Here is a 17,997-nt window from a genome sequence, read left to right on the forward strand (position 1 = left end):
AACCGTGGGGTCTGTCCTCAATCTTGTCTGCCACGCTCTGAGCAGAAAGGGGGAAAGGTAGAATCTCAAAACCCCAGCTTGAGCGTCACCTGGCAGGACCCCAGGAAATTCCGGCCAGAGCCTGACTAAACGGAAGTCGGGCCGGGCCCCACACGTGCCAGGTGGGAAACTGAGCCCAGGGAGAGAAAGCGTGTGGGACCCGCAGCGGCTTCGTCTGCCAGTGGCTGGGCCCCTCCCTGCGCACGCAGTCCGGAGTGTGCTCCCCGGGCTCCGGCCGGCCGGAGTTGCGCAGCCCGGAGCCTGCACTGGGAAGGATACCGGGACCCCTGGCCTGCGGGCCCGCGCACTGCCCCTCCCCGCCGGTCCAGGCGAGCACCTCGATTCCCCTCCCCCCTTCCCCCCTCCCCGGCCGGTGTCCCCGCCTTTCCCCCGGGCGACGGGCGGCGGAGGCTGGTGGAGCGGGTCGTGCCGAGGCAGCCCCGACCCTTCGCCCTGGGATGTAGCGAACCAGCGGGGACCGTAGCAGCGCTCAGAGCCAGAAGCCAAGTTGGATCAGGGGCCCCAGCCGGAGCCGAAACGGGAGGCAAAGTCCGCGGCGGGCGAGCCCGGACCCAACGAGCCGCAGACGCAGTGCTGCCCGGGTGGGGTAAGAGCCTCAGCTAGGGGCGCGGGGTCTCCGCGGTGGAGGGGTGCAGGGAGGTGGCGGCTAAGTCTGCACCATTTGCTCTTGGCGTTTGTGGGGTCCGGCCAGCTGCGCGGGACAGGGCTCAAGGCGCGGAAGGTCGGGCACTACCGAGGCAGCGCGAGGAGCTGGTTCCTGCGCCGCGGCCGTGCCGTCACTGGTGCTACCTCACCTAACCTACGTGCCCACCCAGCGCCTCGGCCCCAGCCACCCCCAGAGGGCAGCAGCCTCGGGGACGCAGGCTTTGGCTCTGCGAAGGCGAAGCCCGGGAAGCCCTTAGCCTCCCGTGGCGGCGCCAGACGCAGGGTGCCTCGGCGAGAAAGAGATCCGCGAGAGGGCCGCCCGCCGCTCCTCGCTGCGCCTAGGGATGGGGGCCCCACCACCAGCGGAAATCCTGGCCCCTCTGAAGGGCCTGGCACTTTGGCCGTAGCTTCGCGTCAAGAGGGTGTTTTTCCCAAACGAAACCGCTTCATTCGTTCGTTCTTTCGGGCACAAAGCCGCAGAAAATCAGCACACATCAGCCAGAGCCCCGGCTTTCTTCGCCCCGGACCCCAACGTCCCGCTGCGGCGCTCAGAAGTGCCCCCATCCCAGGGCGGCCTGCCCTTGCTGGCTTGATCTGGGCTTTTCCTTCCCCAGAGAGAAAACCCAAGTGCTCTTCTGAAAAATCCAATAAAGACGTTTCTGCGGCTATCTCGGGGCTTGGTTGTTGACACAGTGTTTTTGAGCAACAGCCGCTACTCTAGAACCGGGTCTCCAGATTCTGAAATTGACCAGCTTCCTAAATTATAGACATTATGCTGTAGCAAAGCCAGGGCCCCACAGCCCAGATCGCAGTAATGGGAACCCCAGGCTGAAATCCAAGTCCCAAGATTTTCTGGCCCATAGGAATTCCCTGAGTCTGAAAACTATATGAGCCCACTTAGAGAAATTAAGTCTTGGACATTCTCTTGACATCCCAGTGACCTATAAAAGCCACCAGAGCCTGAGGGAGAAACCCCCAGGTTGCTGTACATCCTTGGTAGGTGGCTGTTAGCCATGGCAAAGGACAGAAGTCTAGGGTAAGGGCAAAAGCTACAGGCAGCGGGGACAGCACTGAAGAGGACTTGCCGTACCCCTTTCCCTTCCCCAGCCTCTTTGGGCTTCCAAGTCTCTGCCACGGAAGGAGAAGAGGGGGACTGGATCGTGATGACCAGGCCGCCAAGATTCTAGGATGCAGAGGCAGCATTTGTTGACCACCAAGACAGACTTTTTGAGTGTACTTCTCCCAGGAAAGTGGCTCCTGGGAAGAGAAGGCTGTGGGGCAGCCCAAGCTGGCTCTCTGCTCCCAGCTGTGACTATGCTGCTACAGTACTTTCCTACCCTTTTCTTCCCCTCAGCTCAGCCATTCTCAAAAGCCAGACAGCGTGCTGCAGACATCGCGATGAGCGATGGGCCAGGAGAGCCCTGGGCCCTACCAGCTGCTTAAAGTTCCGCATTCCATACTCCCGTTGTGCGCCCCTGGCCGCCAACTGTCCAGCCCGAAATACATCCAAGCTCTCCCTTTGGACATGCTAGGGAACCCCAATTGGCAACAGGCTTCAGTCAAAGGTCTTAAGAAGCCTAATGAATCCATCCAGATTGTTCTGGCCTCTACCTGAGCACTCCCTGTCCCCCTCACCCAGTAATTGCTTATACTGGAAAAATAAGAACTTTTTATTGGGGAGGGGGGTCTTAGGTCAGGCAGAGAGGTAGGTGGTCCTGCTGCACTCCCAAAACTGGGTTTTCTAGTTTGAACCTCTCTTCGGTCTGAGAGGCTTAGGACTGGAATGTCCCAGAGAGTCATGGATGGCCCTGGGGCAGGACATGGCACATTCCTTCCTTTTTCCTAAAATCCCTTGATTCTGGGAGTAAGGATTAGAGCAGGGCACCCCCATGGGTGGGTGAAAGGATCCCCCCACCTCCATGAGGACCCTCCAACCACCCTTCCTAAATTAAATTACTAAACCATTCTTGGGCCTAGAGTCTGTTTTGAGTCAGCCAGCTTTAGAAAGGACCCTTGTGGTAACTACTTCAACCCTCACAACAGCCTTGGCTCCTCTACCTAGCCTCGTCAGGACCCTAATCCCCAAATTTCTTGAAAAATCACAGAATGGTTGCTGGTTCTGTGTAGCTAGAGAGGGATGGAGTGGCAGAGATAGGGGACATGGTCCAGTAAGTCCCCTTCTTCCTCTCCTCTTGTCTGGTCCATCAGCAAGTGAGCTGGAGGCTGAAGCAGCAGGTACACTGCCATATTAGACTGAGTTTCTTGAAGTACAGTGCTGGTCAAGCCATGCCCAAGGTCATACAACAAAGCCAGGGGAGTATTGCTGCCCCCTACCCTCCATGTACATGTGTGTGTGTGTGTGTGTGTGTGTGTGTGTGTGTGTGTGTGTGAATGTGCCAGATGCCTCTATTTAAACTAGGATAGTGAGCAATGGGAGACTGTAGCTGGGCAAAAGCAGAGTCCCTCCAGATCCCTACTCTGGCCAACACCCAGAACCAGGCCATAGCCTCCTCTCAGTCAGTCCCTTCCTTACCCTTCCATCGTTCAGAAGTGCCTGTGGTTTTTGGTTTTTTGGTCTTGGTACTGGGGATTGAACTCAGGACCTTGTGCTAGCAAGGCAGGCAGCAGCGGCGGCAGCAGAACCACTGAGCTAAATCCCTGGCCCTAGAAGTGTTGAACAACAGACTCCCCTGGCAGCCCTGACTAGCCTCAGCCCCTCTTTGGTGCTCAGGCCCATAGGGATAAGGGGCTTTGCCAAAGGGTCTGAAGGCCTTGCTATCCACACAGCAGGCATCAAGATTTCCAAATAAAGGAACTATTGTGCCTGCCTGGAGCACTGCCAGAGGCTTGGACCTAGAGGGGCACACAGCAGGTGCTCAATAATTGCACTAAATGAATCATAGTGAGAGATGTATGCCCCTCACACTGAGTAGCCGGAGGTGGGCCGAGACACAAAGTAGTCCCTGAAAGGCCTGACTCACAGTCCCTTAGGCTGACCATTCGATTCCATGTCCCCACCCAGAGGTGCGCTGTGCTTCTTGCCTTGGCCTGACATTCAGTGGACTTAAAGCACATCTTCTATCCCCTACCAGCCAGCTTTCATAGCAGCAGCACATATGTGTGTGTATACCTGTGTGGAAGTGCAGTACGGATATGCATGCTCACTCCTGTGGCCTTTGTGCATCCAGGCTGTCATGTAGGTAAGGCAGACCCAAGGAGGATAGTGTGTGAAGGGGCACTCCCACCCAGTACCTGGATATCTCCTTGAAAGGAGGTGTCTGATGCTGCCAGAGACTCAGCCAAGAAATGTGGTAAAAGGTGGAGCTAAGGGCAAGTGCTGGACAATTATGCTTCCCCCTGTTCCTCTCCCCCTGACCAAGACTAATTTCATCCTGGGGATCTCAACTTGGAAGGAAAAGGCAGGAGTCCCTGGGCCTTCCTAACTGGACTTCCTGAGAAGCTCCCTCTCTATATATACCTCAGGCTTTACCTCCTGGAGTCAGATACCTTGTGAAAATGGACTAGGCCAGTGGTGGCAAACCTTTTAGAGTTTTTAGTGATAACCCCCTGCTTCAGGCAGTGCCATAGGTTCGCCACCACTGGGATAGGCTGTAAAGAGCTGTGCCCTATCTCCAAAGCCTGGAGCTGGGCTCCTCTGGCTGAGGCCAAGGGAGTTTGAGGAAGGCTCAGTTTCACCCTCTGTGACTGCCTTTGCCCCACAGTCCACACCCATAGTTCAGCCTGGGGCCTGGGTGCCTCCTTCTAATGGGCTTTGGGGGAAGACAGAGCCTGCAGAGGCCCCCAGATCCTGACATCCCTACATTTAGTCCAAGCAGGAACCCCAGGAAGACATGAGGATGCCCTGCTTTCTGAGGTAAGGGCACTAGGCCTAGAGAGCAGGGAAGTTCTCCCTGCAGCTCATTGTCCTACCTAGCTGCTGTGTCTGGTGGAGCTGGTCAGCAGGTGAGGGGCAGAGGCAACCTGGGGTCCCGCTGTGGTCAGAGAAGCAGGTCAGGGCCTCGCCCTATGGCCCCAGCTGTGGTGTTTGCTCAAGATGCAGAGGTCTCCGGGCCAGTTAACAATTGTTGAGCAAAATCCTTGGACAAACTTCATTTAAGCGGGAGGACTTAAGGAAGGATCACTCCTGGGAGCTGTAAGGGTAATATCTCCACCTGTGGCTGGCCAGGGCCTCCTGGAGCCACACCTTACTACCACGAGGTAATAGAACCTGGAAGACTGAAGGCTTTTTGAGCTGCCCGCCTATCCTTGGGAGACAGCAGTAACCTGGCCTACCAGGCCTGTGATTGAACCCTTGGGAACTGGGACCACCACCTGGAGGGTGGGACAAAACTACCCCCCACACACACACACACAGGAGCACGGAGGCTGCCAAGGCCAACCCTATTGCTGCCAAGCCCAGCGCCTGACTGGCCTTAGAAGGTGCAAAACAAGGGGAGAGATAGAAAAGGCAATGGGGCCTGGCTGGGCTCTTGGGGTCTCCTGCTGAACTCACTAGCGGCCTAGAGCCAGGAGAAACGTTTCGTCTGATTAGAAGCCATCATTTCTATCCCAATCCCGGAAAATTGACTTCGGTGCAGAGAGAGAGGCCTGAGGAGCAGCGGCCTTAAGGGAGAGAGGGTCCAAGCTAATTAGGAGGCAGCATCGGGGGCCCATTAGAGCTCAGGCTGCTGTCACTCAGTCGGGCTGAGTTCCCGGGGAGAAGAGGCCCGGGAAGGAGGGGCCGACGGCCCCTCGACGAGGACTCCGCTGGGAGCTGCCGGAACGGGCCCGCGCTCTGCCCCCGCCCTGTCGCTGTGGCTCGAAGGAGCGCAATCCTGTTTGGCGACCGTACTTGCCGTCCTGAGCTGTTCACGACAGCGGCTGGAGACTTCGAGGAGGCCCAAACAGGAGTTGACTCAAAGCGAAACAAGTTATTTGGGGCCTGAGGTGGCCACGAGCCGCGCGGGACTTGTAGGCCAGATGCATTTCTTTTGTGAGGCCAAGGGAGAAGTCGGTGTGTCACCGGGGAAGGAGGGAGAGGCGCGGCGCGGCCGCGGGGGGCGGGGAGGCGGCGGGAAGGTGGCTGCGGAGGGGGAGGGAGCGGGCGAGGCCAGGAGGGAGGGAGGGCGGCGGAGAGGGCGCGGCGGCGCGGGCGGCTCGGGGCTGGATTCCGCCCGCGCTGCTCCGCTCGCTCACTCGCTCCCTCCCCAGCCCCCTCCCACCCAGGCCCACCCCACCCACCACCCCTGGCGCAGGGACTGCTGGAACCTGGCGGTGCGTGCTGTCGCTTTAAGACAGACACTGCCGGCGCGGTCCGGAGCCTTAGAAACCGGCCCCGGATCGGGAGCCTGAGCCGAAGCCGGGGCCGGGCGGGCGGCTGAGGCCCGAGCGGCGGGAGCGCAGTGCGGAGCGCGGAGCCAGGCGCCCGGTCGCGAATATCCGCCGCCGCCCGCCCGGCCCCGAAGCCCCGGGCAGTCCATGGAGCGGGCGCGGCGTCGCTGCGGGCGCGGGCAGCCCTGAGGGGCAGCCGCTTAGGCGCCACGCTCTTGTCCCCGCAGGTCGCAGCCTGGGCGGCCGGGCGCGCCCAGCCCCGGCCCCCGGAGCGCCCGCCGCGGTCTCCACCTTCATGGACGCCTTCAAGGGGGGCATGAGCCTGGAGCGGCTGCCAGAGGGGCTCCGGCCGCCGCCGCCGCCACCGCATGATATGGGGCCCACCTTCCATCTGGCCCGCGCCGCGGACCCCCGCGAGCCACTAGAGAACTCTGCCAGCGAGTCGTCGGACACGGAGCTGCCAGGTAAGCGCGGGGTTCCGCGCGGCGCGCACTGAGCCCACGCGGGAGCCGGGAGAGGGCCTGGCGCCCGGGCTGCGAAAGCCCGTTCCTCTTCGCCCCAGGAAAGTCGGGACCTTCCTTTTTCCCGGTCTCCATCTCATGGTGAACATGGAAATACACACGCGCGAAGGCACTTCCACTCTGCTCCCGGGCGCCAAGGGACCGGCAGATGCACAAGTCTACAACCAGAGGGGTGGACTGACAGCCCATCTTGATCAGGGGCAAAGAGAACGGGAGGAGGAAAAGTTGGCTTTGCGCAACTGGGCGCGCGCTGAGGAGCCGCTGGGACCAAAGGAGAGAAGCAGACCGATTAGGGGATGTGGGTGACTGGACCAGAGAAAGTGCCCAGAGATGGAGAGGGGGCAGACCCCGGGTCGGACGAGGGGGAGGGGAGTTACAGATGGAGAGGGAGAGACGGAAGAGAGGGGAGGGCGGGCAAAGCAAATTGAGGGGTGGAGAGGGGAACATCAAGTAAAAGGAAGATACCGGGGACAGCGAAGGCGAGCAGGCCGGAGGGGTGCGTCCCGACTCCCAGCAAAGCCAGCCGAACCCGGATCCGGGGATCCCAGCCCACTTGCGCGATCAGAGCTCAGAGCCACCAGGCAATCCAGCCAGGGCTTCTTCTCGGCTTGGGCACGTCTCCCTTCGCGATATTTGTCCGAGAGTTCAAGTCTTTTCCCCAGCCGCGAGCTAAACTGGAGAGTGGGTGTTGGGGCAGCGGCCCGGCGAATCCGGGCCACTCAGGGCGCCCGACTCTCTCGGAGCGCGCAGCCCTAACTCGGCGTAGCCTCCGAACTCCGGGCTCCCCAGTCCGCGGGCGCCTCTTTTGCGCTCATTTCTTAATCCACCGCTGAATGTTTCTTTCCGCGTTGTAAATCTCTGTTTGTTTCTGTTTTGCATCTCTAAGCGACTTTACCTGTTTTGGTTAAGAGATAATAAAGGCTGCTGTACTTTTGTTTTCAAAAGTTTTACGCGTGGTGTTTAGTTGGTTCTTATTTTTAAAACACAGAGAAACATAGTTTGATTTTTTAAACTAAATTTATCAATATAAATTAATGACTTTAACTGTACTTTTATTTTGAAAGATTAATAAGCTAGATGTATTTCTCTGGAATTCAAAATATCTACATGCAAAATTGGAGCGATTTTTAAAAAGTTAATCCAAAATGGCGTATTTCTCCGAGATTTTCTCAAAAATCCATTTACAGCGGTGTTATTTTGGGAATTAAAATTATCTAAATATAATGTTGTGTTTCTTTGAGATTTAAAAATTATGTCTACAAGGGTGTTATTGGAAAGGGGTTCAAACTTCATCTACAATGATAGGTGCATTTTTTTTAAATCCCAGAGAAATAAATGTGTCTGTCTGCCTGGAGTTTATACACGTACAGCTTTGTATTTAGTTAGAGGTGTGTTTGCACGGTTTCTGGCTTCTTCATTTACATTTGCTCTGTTTCTACCTGCCTGTTTTTGAGAATTTGTGACCTTCTCTGTGTTTTTAGGCAGAGACCTGGGAACTTTTCTGGGCTTCTGTGTTTTGTTTTAAAATTCTTTTTCTTTATGTTTCAGTGTTTCTATGACTGCATGTGTTTTGCTTAGCTTTAAAGAAAGAGAGGCTGAAGGCCAAAGTCACTTGGATATGTCTCTCTAGGCTGCAGTTGCATTTTCTAGGCCTTGGGACTGGAGGCCTGCAAGTTAGGTCGGGAACCCTCTGTGTTGGGGCTCCCACTCAGCCCTGGAGAGAAAAATAAGTAGAGAGTTTTCAGGACTCCTGGCTCAGACCCCACTGACCACTAGTTTCAGTCTGGAAAGATCTATTTCAGAAAAAGCAGACACCCCCTTCCCTCAGATTTAGAACCCAAAGCGCCAGAAAAAGCTGTGCATTTGTGGATGACAGGAGTAGCTGGGCCGGAGCCTGAGCCGAGCTGTGGAAGCAGGCCCTGACCAGCCAGGAACCAAAGGCCGGAGGCTCCAGCTCTGGGCTCTTCTCTGCAGCCTGCTAGACCTGTGGTGCCTATGGGCGACCAGCACCAGGCAGTTCTTTGAAATTGGGACCTCTCCCAGGGCCCCTGGCGGGAGGGAGGGCCGCCAGCGCTGACCGCCGGCATTTCGGTAGAGCCGGGACCGGGTGCCACAGGGCATAAACCCAAGGTGACCCACGCCCGTTCCTGCCTGCTGCAGAAAAGGAGCGCGGCGGGGAATCCAAGGGGCCCGAAGACAGTGGCGCGGGCGGCGCGGGCTGCGGTGGCGCTGAGGACCCAGCCAAAAAGAAAAAACAGCGGCGGCAACGCACGCACTTCACAAGCCAGCAGTTACAAGAGCTGGAGGCCACGTTCCAGAGGAACCGCTACCCCGACATGAGCATGAGGGAGGAGATCGCTGTGTGGACCAACCTTACCGAGCCGCGCGTGCGGGTGAGCGAGGGAAGCGCGTGTGAGGGGGCCCGTGTACAGGGCTGCAGGCAGGCGGTGGCAGCCCTCGGAAGCCAAGACTGCAATCACACTTTCACTCTCCCACTACTCTACCCGGCTCCCCGGCTCCCCGGCTCCCCGCCCTCCACCGGAGACCCCACCTTAAACTGGCCACCCCTTGTCTGCTAGGCCCCTAGGCTGCTAGCGCCCCTGGCTGCTGCCACTTCCCAACTCTTACCTGACTCTTGGGCTCTACTGCAGCCCCTGCCAGAGGTTGAGGCTCCCATGGGGCTCTCCCATGCCACGGAGACCCCAGGATGCATTCGCATGTTACGGGATACTCAGGGCCAAAAATTGGCAAAGGATTCCCGGCTACTGGGGACCTCTGGTTCAGCAGCCTTTCTCCAAAAACGAAAGGGAAAGACTGGTCCTGCCTAGCTGCCTCAAAGAGGCCTGAAAGGTGCCTGGGTTTGGGTCCAAAATTTCTTGGAGCAATGGTTTCATTCTGGACGTCTCCAGAATCTCAGGATGGGCTCCACCTTCCCTGGCCATCCAGCCAGGCACTAGCTGTACTCTCGGCCTTATATTACTTACCACTGTAAGTCTGGGGGGTCACCCTGGATGGGGGGGCTGGTGTCGGAGTGGCTCTCCCAGTAGTCCCTTTTGGGATATAATGTCTCAGACCCAAGACCAGATTGTATTCCCCTTCATCTCACCATTTGGTGGTCAGTAAACACAAGGTTTTCCTGAAGGAGAAGTAAGGGAATCATTTCTTCTCTGGGTGAACAAATATTTAATCAGATATTAGGAGCACATCCTAAGCCAGACCAAAGTCCCACCTGGTCCACAGACTCCCTGCTATAACCCATCTTCACCCTTCCCCAGTCAAGCTGGCCAGCCTGGTGGGACTTGGAGTGAAGATATTGGACTCAGTAGTCCTGAACTTTAGTTCTGCCCAGGTTTATGGTGGCAGGGTGGGGAGGAGATAGAATCAGAGTCAGTACTGGGGCTTGGGGGAAGCTGAGATGCAGGGGCCCCTGGGATAAGCTGAGGGGAAACAGCCTTGGAGCTGGAGAAGGAAAGGTCAGGGAGAGCAGGGTATATTCATTGGGTGGGCTGATTGGTGAGGACAGGGAACCATCTGGCAATTGGGGAAAAAAGAGGTTCTTAACAAATTTTGGGAGAGAATGAAGGAGATTAGAGAGAAACTAGTACTAAAGGAAATTAAATATTTGCAGAGAAACATATTTGGTGTGTGTTTAAGTGGCAGAAAGAAATTACATATTTAAGGGAGAAGCAAAAGTATCAAGATTTTAGAAAAACAACTAAGAAGAAGTAAAGGTCAGATATTTGGAAAAAGGAAAAAACTAAATATTTGGAGAAGAATCAAAAGGATAAAAAATGAAGGATAAAGAAGAAAATAGACTGAGAAAGAAGAAAGGTTCAGATAGGGATAAACATTTAGGGCAAAAATGAAAATATCCAACATTACCAATAAAGATGAGAACAGACTATTTGAGCGATGAAAATTAGACTAGAATTGGAGATGGAGAGTCATTTGTTTCAGGCAAGAAAAAAGTACCCTTAGTATCTGAGAAAAAGAAAATGTTTGGAATATTTAGAGTATAGAAAGGGACCGGTTTGGGCGAGAAGGCAGAGGGCAGACCGGTTGAGAGGAGGAAAACGAATATTTGTTAAAGCAAAAAGGAATCCCTATTAGAAGAAGAAAACAGATTTAATTTGGAGAAAAAGATAAAGGTCGAAAGAAGAAAAAAATACTATTTTCCTGGAGACAGGAGAGGAACTATTATAGAGAGAAGGTAGGGACAGAAACATCCGTGAAAGGAAAGGAACGATATTTGGAGAGAAGGAAGCTCGAGGAAGGCTCCGGATGGCTGGGAGGAGAGGGATGAGGGGCCCTTCCCGCCCTCGGCAGCCCTGACCTTTCTCCCGCCCGTTCCCCAGGTCTGGTTCAAGAACAGGCGAGCCAAGTGGCGGAAGCGCGAGCGTAACCAGCAGCTGGACCTGTGCAAGGGCGGATACGTGCCGCAGTTCAGTGGCTTGGTGCAACCTTACGAGGACGTGTACGCCGCCGGCTACTCCTACAACAACTGGGCCGCCAAGAGCTTGGCACCAGCGCCGCTGTCCACTAAGAGTTTCACTTTTTTCAACTCCATGAGCCCGCTGTCGTCGCAGTCCATGTTCTCGGCACCTAGCTCCATCTCCTCCATGACCATGCCATCCAGCATGGGCCCGGGCGCAGTGCCCGGCATGCCCAACTCGGGCCTCAACAACATCAACAACCTCACCAGCTCCTCGCTTAACTCGGCCATGTCACCGGGCGCCTGCCCATATGGCACACCCGCTTCTCCCTACAGCGTCTACCGGGACACGTGCAACTCGAGCCTAGCCAGCCTCAGGCTCAAATCTAAGCAGCACTCGTCGTTCGGCTACGGCGGCCTGCAAGGCCCGGCCTCGGGGCTCAACGCGTGCCAGTACAACAGCTGACCGCCCAGCCAGGCCACGCGAGCCGACGGCCGGCGCGGTGCGGGGCGGGCGCGGAGGACGCTCGCGGGGCTCGGCTCGCCATCTCGGACCTTGCGCCTGGGTAGCCCCCTCCTTTTCACCTCCCCACCTCCAGGTTGGTTTTGTGTTTCCTTTTCCGGGCCCCCACTCTGCCCTCCAAAAAAAACAAAAAACAAAAAACAAAACAAAGTCGGAGAAAAGTGCCGCGAAAAAAAATGGATGAGTTGCAATTTCCCTCGGGATGGCGCGGGTGGTGTGCGCTCGTCTCACAGGCCCGGCGGCCCTCTCTGCGGAGCCAACTCGGCACGGAAAGCGAGCGCCTAGCGGGCGGCCGGGAGAGGACGCCCTCGAATTCCGCGGCCCAGCCTGAGCGGCCACCTTCGAATCCAATATACGGAGCTTGGATGGGCCTGGGATTCCGCCTCTGCCCCGCACACGAACCAAGACTCCCTCTCCCAGCTGGGCCCGGCCGAGCGCAGCTCCAATCGGATTCGGCTTGGAGCGGGTATTGGGCTGGGGATGACGCCGCCCGCTGCCGGGGTTCGGGCCCTCGCCGTCGGCTCGCACAGGCCCAGACGCATCCCGAAGAGCCCTCGCCGCCCCGAGCGCATATGTTAATGCAGCCACGGAGCCACAGCTGGCCGAGCAGACAAGGCAGGAGGAAGGGGAGTGCTCTCTGAGCATCCTAGCCCCGAGCTTAGCCGCAGAGCGAGGCCCCGGCTCCATTCCCGGTCCAGTAGGTGGCCCCCTGTCCCGGGAACAGCCCCCTCCCTGTCCTCCGTGCAAGAGTGGAGCCAGGAGAGTGCGGGGCGCGGCCCTAGGGCCCGCGCCCACTTTGCACACCCGCTCTCCGGCCCGCGCCCCTGTTTACAGCGTCCCTGTGTATGTCGGACTGACTGTATAGAATTATAAATCTGTCTATATCGACTTGTCCATGTACGTCTATTAAAACCATAGTCCGAGCGTGCTAAAGCACTGCTGGGCCCTGACTGCTTCATTTGGCTGAAAAGGGAGGCTGACAAACGAAACTGTGTCACCCAAGACCACGAGACCACGGGGAATTGCAAAGGATCGTGGCAGCCCTCAATAGGGTTCCCCTACCCCCGCTTCCCCACTGCCATTCCTGACCTGTTCAACCCGGCGTTCTGAGCTCTCCGAGCCTGCTGCCGGTGAGCAGCCTGTTGGACACAGCGCTAGCAGCCCTACAGGACCCTCCACCTTGGGCTCCAAATTGTACAAGCTGTGTCTTCGATGATGACCGATGACTGTCGAGGCCGCCCACCCCAGAGTATTATGGGGGCCTTGATTGCCCAGAACGTCGGGGTGGGGACCTTTAAGAGCCTCTTTAGGGGCAGGGTTACCTTTTCTCCTTTGGTCTTATTACCATCGGAGCCTAGCCAGCCTGAGCTTTCCTCTGCCTTTCACCCTAATGCCCCAGGGAGCTTAGATCCCACCCTGGAGCACACAGCTAGGCCGGCTGGGCTGGAGAAAGTGTCCATCACACAGGACTCACTTTTCACTTCCCTTCCAACCCAACTTATGGGGGCTGCTGGTCGCCTCCGCCCTCCCCTGGCTTTTGGAAACTACTGAACAAGACCAGCCTGTAAACTGCCTGTAAAATTCTGCTTCCCTTAAGTAAGTCACTTCTAATGGCAGAACAAAATGTTTGCAGCTGCAGCAGGGGAGGAAGGAGGGGTTGACGTTTCAGCTTCAGAATCACCTCATGGTGGGGACTGGCACTAACCCTGGAGCTGGACTGTCTGGAGCTGTGATGGTGCACAACCACTGGCTCCTTCATGAGCTAAGAGCTGAGGAGTTCTGTGCACACATTCTCAAAGCAGGTCAACACTTACCTGAGGTCAGGAGTGTTACCCCTTTTATACCCCCAACCTAGGCTCCATGAAACTCCAACTGAGCCAAGGTTACATGGAGCCAGCAGGCTTTGAGATTCCACAGCCAAATGTCCTTCCACTGCTCTTCTCACCTTCAGATGAGCGATGAAGAGGCCCTCCCTGGAGGATGGTTCAGCCTGACTTCGGGACTTGGACTTGAGGGTTATTTGGTTGACAGGGCCAGAAACATAGGCTGGAAGGAGAAATGTGGGGGAGGGAAGCCTCGGACAGTGGGCTACAGCCTGACCTCCCCTCCCCCAACAGCTCCAGTCCAGAGTCTCGACCCTACTCTCTGGAAACATAAACATAATCACATCTGGACTCATGGTGCCTCCCCCAGCCCCACACATCTGCCAAGGCCTGGGGGCCCTGGTTTCAGTTGAAGGCCGGAGGTAGGAGAGACCTAGAAGGAGATAGAGCTGGTGGAAAGTAAGAAGCAGAGAGGAATCCTTTCCCCAAAGTCAGGCCCAGCCCCAGGTGAAAGAGGACAATGCAGGGTGCTGGTGAAGACGCAGTGTGGCTGTGAGGAGACAGGCCAGACAGCCACAGACTGTGGATGGCAGAAGTTGTCCCAGAACAACCCCATCACCCATCTTGGTCATGGCCTTCCAGGTGAGTGTAAGAACCAGCCTTGGCCCCAGCCAGCTCTTCTCACCAGCTGCTCTGTGGCTGGCACAGGCAGAGCATGTAGCCCTTCCCAGCTGCAGCCATCTCTGGAGGGACTTAGGAAAGACAGAGACCACTCAAATCCATGTCCTCTGAGAGCTGCTCTGCCTGGAGAAGATTGGGGAAGGGGCTGTCATTCAATATTGACAGTACTCCTGCTACTGGTGCCAGTGATCGGGCAGTGGGAAACAGACATGGGGCCTGCTCTCCTGGACAAGTAAACAAACACGTGCGTACTATAATTGCAAATTGAACCAAAGAAACAATGGTACCATGAGCAAGAATAAATGAAAGTCCTGCCTCCAACAGAGTGGTCAAACAAGGTTGTTCTGCTGGCGTAACTCTATCTCTGTCCTCCATAGCAAGCACTAACATTTATTGGACCAGCAAAAGGTCCAGAATCCTTGCTAAGTGCACCCACCTCACAGATGGGCCCCTATAACTGCAACAGCCCTGTGAGGAAGGGTCCTCATCCCCTTTCCCTGATGAGGCCCCAGGCTTAGACATTAGGTCACTTGTCCACAGGAGGAAATGCTGAGGCAAGTTCAAACCCAGTCAGTGCCCACTCTGCCCTCAGCAGTGGGCTGCCCCATGCGAACCACCAAGGGCAACAGAGGGGTGGGTTTCTGACCTTGATGAGATCCTAATTTCTTCTAGCCCCCAAGAAAGTCAAGCAAATTTGTTTTTACCTAGCTCTCACAAAATGAGCCCCAAAATGAGGCTGCAAGTTTAGAGATGCCATAAGTTAGGGATAGGAGTATAAGAAAGCGGACCCCCCCCACACACCAAGGCACGGTGGGCACTAAAAAGAAAGGATAGCCCACTGAGCACAACCCTTACAGAGCCTGGTCACTGAAGAAGGGGAATGAAGTCACATCCCTTGGCATCACAGTAGTCCTAGTCAGCCCAGAAGCCTCCCTTTGGACCTCAGTAGGCCTCAGCTTAGCTATCAGAGCCTGGGGGGGTTGGAGAAGCCACAGCTAGAAGATCTGCCCTGGAAGGGACAGTGCCCAGGAGTGCCAGTCCTGGAGGTGGCTCTGTGTTGCCCTTCAGCACCACATGCCTGAGCCTGCTGCCCCCCACTTCCATTCCAACTGATGTAGCAGCCGGGCTTCAGTCACCAAGAGGGCCAGTGTGGGAAATGGGGCTGGAGGGGGTCTGATGCCCCTAAGTCTCCCCCATTTTCTGGGCTAGTTATGCAGCTCTAGAATCCATAGGAACTTTTGCTGTTGTTTTTCCTTTTTTTTTTTTTTGGTACCAGGGATCAAACTCGGGTCCTTGCGCTTGCTTGCGCAGCAGGCGGCGAAACCACTGAGCTAAATCCCTGGCCCTTGCTGTTGTTTTTGAAAGCAGGTATGTGAGTTCTGCCTCCCTTTCTGAGTTGCCTTGAGCAACTTAATTAACATCTCTGAGCCCCTCTTTTCTTCTGCCACAAAAGGAAATAATCACTTTTCCCTGTTGCTAAAAGAATTAAGTGAGCTAGGCTTTAGCGATGGTGCTGTCACACACAAAGCACTCAAGAGATGGCTATCAATGGGCCGGGGGTTTAGCTCAGTGGTTCCGGTGCCTGCCTCACATCACAAGCGCAAGGTCCCGAGTTCAATCCCCAGTACCAAAAAACAAACAAACAAACAAAAAAAAGAGATGGCTATCATTGATAGTACTACTTATAATTAAGGTGGATCTCCCTTGAAGGGCATTGCCCCTACCCTTCTGCATTAATAGGCTTCTCTGTGAAAGTTTCTCAGCAGTCATTCCTGAAAACATTCTTTGGGGTTCAACCTGATTTTCCTTCCTCCAGCTCCCAGGCCCTGTCATATGTGTCCTGACAGACAGTCCTACTGACCACACCCACCCACCCTCTCCCACCTCACCCAGGAAAAATCCTAGACTTGGGCCCTCAGTAACCCAGCCTATTGCCTAGGGGTCCAGTTTCCTCACCATCCTCCACAGGCCAGGCCCTGGGAAATTCAGAGGTACGAGGACCAATTCCCACTGTTTGCTAGGCATCTGGGGAGAGGCAGAGCAGGCTGGTCAGTGCCCAGATAGGAGCCATGAGAGCAGATGTATGGTTCTCCTTGAAAGGCTCTGGGCAGCCTGGGTTGAAGATGCCTGAACACTTTTTGTTTGTATATCATGTTATCAATTGCTAACAGGAGGCCCTTACTGAGCATAGGCCCCATACAAGTACTTTACAAGAATTATAGCTCCTGCTCCTCATAGCAAACTCATGGGGGAGGAGCTTATTATCTTTATTTTTCACAGAAAGAATCTGAAGCTCAGAGGAGATCAATAGGTTGCCCAAGGCAGACCAGCTAATGAGAGATAGAGTTAGAACTTGCACTTAGGCCCTCTGATCAAGGCCCCTGCTTCTACCACCCACTGTGCTACCCACTACCCTAAAATGAATCACATTTGTATTCAGGCAAGAAAGGAAATAATTTTTGTTTTTGATGATACTAGGAATTGAACTCAGGGCTTCATACTTGCTAGGCAAGTGCTCTACCACTGAGCTATATTCCCATCCCTTTTTATTTCTTTTGAAAGAAGGTCTCACTAAGTTACCAGGCTGGCCTTGAACTTACATTGTGATCTTTCTTTTCAGACTCTGGGGAATCTGAGATGACAGGAGTACACCACTGTGTCTGACTTGGAAATTTAAAAACACTTAATCCACTGAGTTTAGCTGGGCTCCAAGAGAGAGAAAGGAAAGGTCCTAGACCTCAGGATTTGTCTTCTGAGCTCAGAGCTATGTGAAAGCAGAGAGGGCATGGGGCATGATCAATGGAGGACAGAGAAAGCCATAGTGAACAAAAGACCCTGTAATATCAGCCCAGAAATTGGAATTCCACCCATCATATTCCAGTTTCTCATTTCCTAGCTAGGTGTTGCAGTCTCTGCCTCTTGGGTAGCCCTTCCAGTCCTCCAGCCTCTGCCAGTCCTGCCTTCTTGTCCACCATCATGGAAACCCCACTGTTTGCACTCTTGCTCTGCCTTAGTAGGTCTCTACATCTTGCCTCCTGACTGGCTAGCATTGCTCAGAACAAGTGTCTACCTAGGAAGTGGCTGCTGGTGCTCAGGAGATGGGGCCCTCGGGAGGCAGTCAGTTGGAGGGACCATGATTCCATGAATCAGACCCTCGGAGGAGTAGCTCTAGGTTGAGACTGAACCTGCATGTAGAGAAGGAGAGAGGGCAGGATGGCCTTCTCAGAGGACAAAAGCTGCTCTGGCTGACTCAGGCACATGTCTCTGTGCTGTCCCTTGCCATGCACTTTACATATTTTATTTCTAGTCCTAGCCTCATTTTATGATGGAGAAGGTGAGGCTCAGGGGGCAGATGTAATTTGTCCAAAGGCATGCATGCTCCATGTTAGGAACTCAAAGCCTACCCTGCCTGACCACAGAGCCTATGGGCTTAACTACTCCCAGCCCTGGCTCCTGGAGGCCACAGGGTCACTGCAGAGAGCCAGAATGAGGAACTGAGTCACACACATAGACAGTGACACCTGGCTGGAGAAGCAAGACCACACAGCAAGTGCTCGATAAATATTTGCTGAATAAAAAATTAAAGGGCTGCTTTCCTTGTGCCCCACACTGCAGAAGCTTTCCTCAACCGTTTCTCCTTCTCCCTACTCCTTTCCTCTCTTGCTTCTGTCCTTCTTACTCCACTCACCCTTTCTTTCCTCTTGGCACAGCAGCTCTTGGCACTGCTTTCCAAAGTGTATCTGAACAATGAAAAACCCCAGTTCAGAAATGGGCAAAGGACTTGAACAAACATTTCTAAAAAAAAGATATATAAATGGCCAACAAGTATAAGAAAAGATGTTCAGCACCACTAATTGTCAAAAATGCAAATCAAAAGCACGTGAACTCATGTAAAGGTACAAGATCCCAATGATGAATATAACTGTATTTTATACCTAAAATGTACCAATAAGCTTAATGGAAAAAAATAGCATTTCAAAA

General features: G+C 54.9%; 1 protein-coding gene across 1 annotated transcript; it reads left to right on the top strand.

Moving 5' to 3' along the window:
* Nucleotides 1–252: 252 nt before the first annotated feature.
* Nucleotides 253–11,631, top strand: Pitx1 (paired like homeodomain 1). Its single transcript, XM_087194737.1, has 4 exons — nt 253–646; nt 6,264–6,500; nt 8,718–8,950; nt 10,913–11,631. The coding sequence occupies exons 2-4, from the start codon at nt 6,332–6,334 to the stop codon at nt 11,453–11,455; spliced, it is 945 nt and encodes a 314-aa protein (XP_087050863.1). The 5' UTR covers nt 253–646; nt 6,264–6,331; the 3' UTR covers nt 11,456–11,631.
* Nucleotides 11,632–17,997: the final 6,366 nt, after the last annotated feature.

Source organism: Heterocephalus glaber, unplaced genomic scaffold (genome assembly GCF_053883595.1).
Source record: "Heterocephalus glaber isolate CG9 unplaced genomic scaffold, H.glaber_assembly_v1.0 deba00001606, whole genome shotgun sequence".
Lineage (NCBI taxonomy): Eukaryota > Metazoa > Chordata > Mammalia > Rodentia > Bathyergidae > Heterocephalus > Heterocephalus glaber.

Coding starts and splice junctions, on each gene's coding strand:
- Pitx1 (XM_087194737.1), top strand. CDS start 6,332: ATGGACGCCTTCAAGGGGGGCATGAGCCTGGAGCGGCTGCCAGAGGGG. Junction 6,501..8,717: donor GTCGGACACGGAGCTGCCAG/GTAAGCGCGGGG, acceptor TGCCTGCTGCAG/AAAAGGAGCGCGGCGGGGAA. Junction 8,951..10,912: donor TTACCGAGCCGCGCGTGCGG/GTGAGCGAGGGA, acceptor CCCGTTCCCCAG/GTCTGGTTCAAGAACAGGCG.